At 38.9% G+C, this 10,096-nt stretch overlaps 1 protein-coding gene across 2 annotated transcripts in view; it reads left to right on the top strand.

The window, feature by feature from the left end:
• The window catches only part of LOC115232353 (chitinase-3-like protein 1), a 52,692-nt gene that overhangs the window by 17,620 nt on the left and 24,976 nt on the right, over positions 1–10,096 (top strand). For both annotated transcript variants that reach the window (XM_029802191.2, XM_036512224.1), the window contains 2 exons: positions 114–309; positions 8,597–8,849. In XM_029802191.2, the coding sequence (XP_029658051.1) occupies positions 114–309; positions 8,597–8,849 (449 nt within the window). The remainder of the gene's footprint in view (positions 1–113; positions 310–8,596; positions 8,850–10,096) is intronic.

Here is a 10,096-nt window from a genome sequence, read left to right as displayed (position 1 = left end):
CATCAACCCGAGTCCATATTTAACAGGTAATTGATTTATTGATCTTTCGTAAGAAACCCTCGTCGTGGTTGTTATTGTTGATTTGACATTTGGAACTTTGCTTTCTCTTTCAGATATTCCAAACAACGCTCGTGTCTGGTGCTACTATACCAACTGGTCTCAATACCGACCCACTGGAATGAAATATACAGTTAAGAATATGGATGCCTCTTTGTGCACACATATAGCGTTTGGTTTTGCTATTTTGAAAGATAACAAAATAATTCATTATGAATATAATGATATCAACGGAACCTGGACAAGAGGAATGTAAGTCTAAATGGATCCCCGTAGTGTCTGTCTCACTCACCCACACTCTTTTTCTCTTCCTTTCCCTTTCTCACTTACACACACATACAAGTGTTTTTGAACATTTGAATGGAAGTAGTCATCAAGACATATAACAGTGTTTATTTGTTTATTCAAAGCTGAGATTTTCCTCCGTCGTTACTTAGAAAAAATAATGTAGCTAGAAGGGAAGTCCCAGTTTCAAATTAATGAATGTGTACCCAATCGCGCATGCATATGTGTATGCGACACTCACCATTGCTCGGCTGTGGGGGAAAACACACAGAGGCACACATACACACATAAACTATATTTCATAACAAACAGGTCGTGTAGAATCAAGTGTTCTTGTGAAGACTATTTGGAAACAACATGGCATTATTTGTTTTGCGAGCTGGCAGAATCGTTACCGCGCCTGGCAAAATGCTTAGCAACATTTCTTCCGACCTTACATTCTGAGTTTGAATGCCGCTGGGATCGACTTTGCCTTTCATCCTTTGCGGTCAATAAAATAAGTACTAGTTGAACACTAGGGTCGATATAATCGACTTATCTCCTCCCCAAAAATTGTTGGCATTGTGGCAAAATTTGAAACCATCATTGTCTTGCGTTATTTTTTATGTGTCATTACGTTCTGAGTTCAAATCGTGTTGAAGTCAACTTTGCTGTTTATTTCTCAAGGATCTATAAAATATAGTACCCGTCAAGGTCAAGGACTGGGGTCAATGTTATAGACTAACAGCTCTCCCTCAAATTTACAGGTCTTGTGACAAAATCACAAATAATTAAGCAGAAATAATTAATTAAAAACACAAAACAATCAGCAAATATTTGTTTAAATGCAAAGATTAGCTGATGGAGATATGCCTTCAAATTTGTTGAAGAAAGGCTATTAAAGTTGAAAGTGCAACACATTTCAACGATTCACCAACTATAAGATTTTTCAATTCACAGAGGCTACAAAACATTTTCACAACAAATAAATCCATCGGTATTTTTCCTTGTTTTTGTTCCTTTATCTTCTTGTTCCTTATAAATATGGGGTGTTAAATACCTTTCTCAAATTGTTGGACTTATTGTTTCACAAAGACGTAAACATTGATTATATACACATTGATACATTTACACACACACAAACATATTTTCACATTCAACTATATATTTATGTCATTATTCATTTTTATTTCAAGATTTCTAGCCAATAGAGAAAGAGCCGGTTTCTAACATAGATCCAAGGCTCCTTCATTGGAATTTCAACAACATCAACAGGTTTGTATGTATGTGAGTATGTATGTATGTATGTGTGCGTGTGTGTATGTGTGTGTGTATGTGTGTGTGTATGTATGTATGCATGTATGTATGTGTGCAGATTTGTATGTATGTATTCTCATGCATATAGTTGAATATCTAGACATGCTCATATATATTTAAATGATAAACTTCTGGAAAGTTTCACAGATTTTTACAGTTTCAGTAATAGATTGGATCTATAGTCTTTGAATTAGCTTTCTCCTTTCTGGCTTTGAGAAGCCTAATTTCTCAAGATTGGTATTTAGGCAGTCTGTTACATATCCCAGGGCCCCAATAATTTCAGGTATAAGCCTGATCTTGTAATCTGGATAGAGTAACTGCAGATTTCTCAATCATTCAGTGTAGGTATTCTCTTTTTCACTGATTTTCAGTGAATGAAGTTGTGTGTATGTGTGTCTCTTCTATTTTTAATTATTATAAATCCTCCACTGAGGAGGGAGCCGGTTTCCAACAAAGATATAAGGCTCCATCTTTGGGATGTAGTTAACACAGACAAATTTGCATTTGAAACTTGAGAAAAGTCTTGCATATTTTTACTGTTCCACTCACAGATTGCACTTGTAATGTACGAATTAGTTAGTCGTTTTCTCTTTCTGAAAATCCCAGTTTATCCAGATTCTCCTTTAAGCATTTACTAACAAAACCTAATGCTCCAATTATTATTGGTATGAATATGAATTTATAGTCTGAATATAGAAGCTGGTGGTTTCGAAGCAGTTGTCCACAGAATGTCGGTAGAATGTTAGCTTCTTGTACCAATATCTAACAACCAAGTCTCTTCCAAGTGTTTTTTCCATTCTGGAGTTTCTGGATCACTGTTGCAAGAGTTTCACCATCAATGTTGTATGTCTTGGATGTAACGCAGGAGCAATAACTTTTTTGGATTTCTTCCAGCCACAGAGCATCTTGGTTAAATGCCTTCTCTTCACTCCAGATTTTCCTCCAGAAGGAGTCTATGTCTTCACGTGAAGGAGCTTCTGTGATTTTTACTGCTCTTCCTCTCATGTCTCTGTATACTTCTGTCTAGGTGCAGTTAATTTTTTTGTTTTTTGTTCTTCTCTTGGTTATTCTCTTCTGATGTCAGAGTTTTTCACTGACAGCTTTTAACTCCTACTTGAGGGTAATCAGTTTGCAAGCGAGTGTCCTCTTTTTGCTGTCTCCAAACATCATTTCTTTCTCCTTCTTTACTTTCTGTTGGTGGGACGTATTGTGATTTGCTTGTTTGCACACAATAAGCATCATTACATGACTGATGGTCTTTTGTAAACCATTTATCTTTTTCTCTCTCTTCAAAACCCATGATGGTACTTTCTTTGTTGTTTTATGTATGTTTTACAGTAGTAGCCAGAGCATATAGACAGGCGTTAATCTGCCTGTATGAAGGTTCATCACATTGTTGTAAATACTTGTCACCAATTTCGTTAACAGCTTTTAAGACCGTATCTGGTGGTTTTTACATACTTTGGTAGAGAATACTCTCTCCTCGAGAGAGTCCTTCAAAGCCAAAGTTATTTCATCTCGGAAAATTTCAGTAAGGGCACATTTTACCGGCATATAATCCTGACTGAGTTTCAAGGCTTTAAGGTGGTTCCAGTAATCGAGATCAGTCATGCCTTCAATTCATTTAGTGAGTGCCCTCTGGGGTGATTCAATCATCGAGATGTTTTGTTTTGCATGGGGAGACCACAAGGGGCAGCAGTATTCGAGGTGTGGCTGTACAAAGAAGAAGAAAAGTGAAATGTTGACACGACGAAGACAGGTGCATAAACAACAAGCAGGTGTATCAGTTTAATGCTCGGGAAGGTGAGAAAGTCTTTTACGTTTCAAGCCTATGCTCTTCAACAGAAAGGAACACGAGAAAATAAACAGAGGGCACATTTCACCGGCATATAATCCTGACTACAACTACTACAATTATCATTGCGGTTGTGCCTGCTATTTACCAAATATATATATATATATATTGTGGAGGCGCAATGGCCTAGTGGTTAGGGCAGCGGACTCGCAGTTGTAGGATCGCGGTTTCGATTCCCAGACCGGGCATTGTGAGTGTTTATTGAGCGAAAACACCTAAAAGCTCCACGAGGTTCCGGCAGGGGGTGGTGATCCCTGTTGTACTCTTTCACCACTCTTTCTTCTGTTGGCCTGCTCACTTAGCCAGCGGGGTGGCGTCATCCGAAGACTAAAACAATGCGAAGCGCATTGTGACCAGCGATGTGTAGCAACATCTGATAGCCTGGTCGGTCACAGTGATATATATATTATAATGGAATAATTACTATGAAGCATTATGTAGAATATATTGTATAAAGGATCGTGGGTAAGGCCAAAACAATGCAAAGTAAATGCAAGGTAAAACACAAGAAAACAAATATGTGAATTAATGTAGTCTTACCTTGTATTCAATATTTCAGGGTTATGACCCCATTTTCAAGAAACTGATGAATGTTGCCGATGTGAGCGTGTGTGGGGTGTAGATGTGCAGAAGGGTGTTGCTATAGCAACCAGCTAGCTTTCTGTAATTCCCTTCTATTGTCGATCTTAGGTTTCTTTTGGTGTATGAGGATGGCCTCAGAGATTCTAAGGCTGCCCCTGTTCCACCGTGTTGCCTTGATGTGCACTGCACACATCAAGGCAACTGAATTATGATGCAAGCATGTGCTAAAACACCCTCAAAACTTTTGTATTTGTACGAATTTTCACAATTTTCTTTTTCCATTCTGTCTTCTGCATAATGGAATTGATATGATTATGTAAAAAAAAAAATCACCCACCCATTTTTTTTTAATTCATGGTTTTGAAATATGGACAATCTGAATTTACAATTTGTTTCCCTTTATCATTTCCAAATAATTTTTTAATACTTTTTTGAAGAAAGTCAATTGACTTCACACTTTTTCACATAATCCTGGGCTTGATATGTGAATGCCAGTGACATGCTGCATGTCATTGACCACCAGATAAGGGATTGGGGGACCCTGTTAAAGGCTTTCTCCATGTAATGGCATAGTTTTTATTTTGGTGTGGTTACCAATTGTAACAGGTGAAATTGAATTGTAAACATTATTATGAATTGGAGTCGGCTGTTGTGATGATAAAGATTTGTTATAATTGAATGTTGTAAGATGTGAAAGATGAACAATGCATGAAGTTTTAAGAAAGTATTTATTTACCGTTACATTGAAAAATACCTTGCCTCGATGGGCAAGTGATGATACATCCAAAAGCATGCGAAGTAAAGTTTGTGTTTGGGCTCTCTTCATTGTTTAGTAGTAATTGCTGAGACAGATAGAATGATGTTGTAACAGAAGAGAATTAGAGCTAGAGAGAATTGTAGGTTGTTGTCTCACAGTTGCTTTCTCCTTCTGACCAAGGTTGGTCAGCCAGACCTCATTGAGTCGTCACCGACTGGTGACTAACTGATTTTTGCTTGGGGTGTGATTGCTTATATAACTATCCAGAAGGATAGATATATCATTGAGAACAATAGATTTAGCTGGTGGTCTTGTTATCTCTATTCTAGCTTTTGGTGAAGTAGAAGAGGTTAGAAAGGGTCAAGTAGTGAAGACATTATTTCGGCCTAGATAAAGGCATCTGGGAAATGTAAAACTGCTGTCAGAGAAAAACCATTGTTCCATCATGGGAGAAGTTCTGTTGCAGTGTTAATTTAAATTTAGCTATGGTGGATCGAATCCACTTTATGCATGCAAGATTCACTACATATATATATATATATATATTTGGTTTGGGTGTTGATCAGAGATCATGGTTTCAATTCCTAGACCGGGTGGTGTGTTGTGTTCTTGAGTAAAACACTCCATCTCATGTTGCTCAGCAACCCCTTCAAAACCTGATGTGTGGTTCACTGTGCCCCTGTTCAGATACTGTCAATTTTTCGGAGGGAATGAGCTTATATACAGTATAAGCATTTGATCGCCATAAAGAAAGAAATTGCAGAACCCTCTTTCTCAGACTCTAAGAAACTACCATCATATTTATTTATAGTTTACTATATGTGCCAGTGGCACGTGAACAAAACATTCGAGCGAGGTCATTGCCAGTGCCACTGAACTGGCTCCTGTGCAGGTGGCACATAAAAAACACCATTTAAGCTGGCCCTCGTGCTAGTGGCACGTAAAAGCACCCACTACATTCTTGGAGTGGTTGGTGTTAGGAAGGTCATCTAGCTGTAGAAACTCTACCAGATCAAGATTAGAGCCTGGTACAGCCACCTGGCTCACCAGTCCTCAGTCAAATCGTCCAACCCATGCTAGCATGGAAAGTGGACGTTAAATGATGATGATGATGATACACACACTATCTCTCTCTCAAAATTGGCAAATGTAATCCGTGGAAAACTTCTTCACTGGATTAAGTATTTCCTAGCGAATAGAACACAAGAAGTTGTGGTCGGTGGAGTCCACTCAAGCCCAGCAAAAGTCACCAGTTGTGTCCCTCAGGGAACTATCTTGGGCCTGCTCCTCTTTATAATTTACATAAACGACCTTTCCAGTGTCGTAAATCACTGCAAAGCGAAAATATTTGCTGATGACACTAAGATCCAGCAAATCATCAATGAAGAAGACCGAACTCAACTCTAGCCTGATCTATATACTGTGAGTCAATGAGCAGATAAAAACAAAATGCAACTGAATGAGGAAAAATTTGAGCTGATGCATTTGGGAAGAAAGTCCATACTAAAACAGCCATACTCTCTTCCTTCAGGGGAACCGCTCACGGCATCTAATAATATCAGAGACCTGGGTGTAATTGTTGATAACAATCTCAGTTGGAGTGCCCACATCAACAATAAGGTCGATATAGCTCGTATGATGAGCTTCTGGATCTTAAGAATCTTCCGCTCCAGAGAACAAGGTGTCAACATTCCACTTTTCTCCTCCTTTGTACGGCCACACCTCGAATACTGCTGCTCCCTGTGGTCTCCTTATACAAAACAAAACATCTTGAAAATTGAATCACCCCAGAGGGCATTCACTGAACGAATTAAGAGCATGACTGATCTCGATTACTTAGACCGTCTTAAAGCTTTGAACTCTCCCAGTGCTGCCACGAGCGGTACATCATGTGGAGAATATACTGCCAGCATTGCCCAAACGACCTGAACATTAGTGGCAAGGTTCATCCATGGCTGGGACCACAGGCCATACATCCCTGCCTAATTCAGGATCACAACATATAGGTAGACTGCAACATAATTTCTTTTTCTTCAACAGGCGCTGCCCTGTTTAACATTGTCCCAAAACTGATTAAAGAGGACAAAGATCCCATCACCTTTAAACGGAGTCTGGACAGATTTCTTCAAGAAATACCAGATAAGCCACCCATACCTGGATACAACTCACTCAACAAGAACTCACCACTTGAATGGACCATAAGCAAAACTTGACTTAGAACTTTTGAATTTTATGGGATCCGTTTCCGTTTTGACGTATTTTGGTATGGTATTAAAGAGAGCTGGACCGGTTGAGGTAAAGTAATTGTGACATAATGTTGCTATGTGTCCTGAGTTCGATTTTTGTAGTGGGCAGATAGCACAGGGGCCAAGTCTTGGTTGGATTTTAAAACTGATGCCAACATCATTTGTGCAATATTGGTGGAATATTTTCCACATCACAAAAATAATGTAACGCTCCCGGCGGCGTTGGAAAGAGGAGGGATCGAGTTTTTTAGTCGACCCTAATATTCAATACCTCTCATGCCGTCTATCTTTATTGTTATTGACCTCTGGAATGCTTCTACTTTCATAACGAGTTGCTTCGTATGAGCGGACCACAGTGGGCCACAGTATTCAAGGTGGGATCAGGTAAAAATAGAGAGGAGAATGACGATGGGGTAGGCATCTCTAGACCGGAAAGTTCTCAGAATCCAGGAGCACATCTTGCAGGCCAAGTCAACCTTGCTGTTTATGTGGGAACTTCAGCTTAGATTTTTATCAACAATTACTCCAAGGTCTCTGGTGTTGTTGAATGCCACTCGGGAGTCGCCCGAGGGAAGAGCATATGGTAATTTCAGTGTGTGTGTGTGTGTGTGTATTTGTATGCATGTGGTTGTGTATGTATTTATGTCTGAGTGAGTGGACGCGTCTCATAGGTCGGTGGAATTTCTTTCTGCTAAACAAATTATTGTATTAATATATAACTATTAATGTATAACGTAGACGACTCAACGATGTTCCACGTGATGGTGCATGGGTTATTTTGGGTCTTCAAGGCCCCTGATGTGGATTGTTAGCTTATTGGTTTTCTTCTTGTCTGCGTGCCGAACAGAAGACTGGTGGTTACCGATCCCTAGTCTGCTTTCGTACTTATAATCAGTTGTCAAACGAATGGTAAATTTAAATAAATATATCTCTCATAGATAATGCTTTTGAGTCCATTCCATAGTTTATCATGCACATCTCTTGTGAGTAATGTAAATTTCCCGTCTCCTATTTCGTTGCACAGTTAGAGTGTTAAACAGATAGACCACAGAAGAATGATTTTATAAATAAACAAATATGAAAGGATCATATTAGCAGATAAAAAGGTAATTGCTCTACAGCACATGCATTAAGAAATTAATGTTAAGAGATTAATTCGTTCAATAGAAAAACTTCGCTTTTTCTGCCCTCATCTCATGACAACCACAATCATCACCTTTATTAATCGATGACTTCACTACCGCATAAACTCCGCCTACAGTTCTCAGTATATCACACGTGTGTGTATGTGTGGTTATATGTCTGTAAGTTGATTCACTTTCTGCTTCTCGCTGCCACCACGTTCCTTCCAGTAAACACTGTTCTTTCGTTCCCTTTCTCTCTCTTTGCCTCTACCATCAAATAACTATTTCCCAGCGTAACATACATAAGTAGAATAATGCCATAGATATATATGTATATATGACTGCATTAAAGTACATGCTTGTATGTATTGTAAGTTAATAATTTCCTTTCCAGGTATTGGGAATTCAACCAATTGAAAAAAACCTACCCCCGTATAAAGTCATTTTTATCTGTGGGCGGTTGGAATTTCGGTTCCGTAAAATTTAGTAACATGGCAAGCACCCCTGCATCAAGAAAAACTTTTGTCGATTCTGCTGTAGATTTCTTAAAGAAATGGGAATTTGATGGCTTAGATGTAGATTGGGAATATCCTGCTCTAAGACAGGGCTCGAAAAAGGATATCGAATATTATACTCTTTTGCTGAAAGTAAGTTATGAAAATCATTTAAAGATATTTATCCTTTTTTGCCTTTGTTTTACAGATAAACATGTGATGGTTGTTTGTTTTTGTCTATTGTGGTAATTGGGGTGGGAGCGTAATTCACCTACCTTGCAGGTCCTCTTGTAACGTCTATCCTTTCCAGCCAGGATATATCCGTAGAAGTCCTACCCATTTCATCTCAACCCACGTTGCCACCGTGTCCATCCTACCCATCAACCCCAAAGCAAAAAAGGTCCATAGTAGTCATCCTTCTGCTCACATCACTTACTTCGTTCCTTTCCTTCAGAAAGGCCCCTCGGCCGTTCCCGTGACGTCACTGATCCTATACTCCCAGTCCACTTCAGCCCCACAGTGAAAACTGCTTTAATCTCATTGTCCACGTATGATACCTATTCCTCCATCTTGTAACACCAGCTGCTGTGTACACCCGGAGAAAAGCGGTAAACTCCACGAGGAATAGTTGGTAAATCTGTTTTCACATCACATCTATCATTAGTGATCTTAAAAAGGCTCGACAGCCTTAAATTTCAACAACATAGTTGACGGAAGAACCTCTATGGAACGTTCTGTACACTAAATAGAAATATTGTAGGGTTAATGAAAGACTAAGATTAACAGCGATTATTCATGCAATCAGCGGGCAAAAGCTCCCTCCTAGAGTACTTATATACTAAAAAGCAACAAGCTTTCTTCCCTCGGTCATATTGTTGATAGAAATCCCCGTCACTGCATTTCCTCCTGTGTCTCTTTTGATTACTAATTCCAAGGCAATCAAGTGTTTTGCAAGGATTCGGAGTACAGCTAGTACCCATCAGTTACAATTCTTTTCTACTCTACGTACAAGGCCCGAAAGTTTTGGGAGGGGATTAAGTTAATTAGATCAATCCCAGTATGCTACTAGTACTTAATTTATCAACCCCAAAAGGATGAAAGGCAAAAATTGACCTCGGCGGAATTTGAACTCAGAACATAAAGACAGACAAAATACCGCAAAGCATTTCGCCCGGCATGCTTACGTTTCTGCCAGATCACTGCCGTCCTCCATCAGTTACAATATTGAATGAGTCATGAGTGATATCCTGTCACATGAAATCTCTTTAGAGTCTCGGTTACATCCAACTGATGTTTTTTCTTTTTTTCGGATTTACTTTAAAAATATTCGAAAAATATGTCTTCGAATATCATCTCTCCTATGATATGAAAATGGGACTTTGACATATGATGTCACAAAA

This window comes from Octopus sinensis, linkage group LG2 (genome assembly GCF_006345805.1).
Source record: "Octopus sinensis linkage group LG2, ASM634580v1, whole genome shotgun sequence".
NCBI lineage: Eukaryota > Metazoa > Mollusca > Cephalopoda > Octopoda > Octopodidae > Octopus > Octopus sinensis.
The sequence above is the reverse complement of the archived record's forward strand: the minus strand, read 5'-3'. Positions and strand labels throughout refer to the sequence as shown.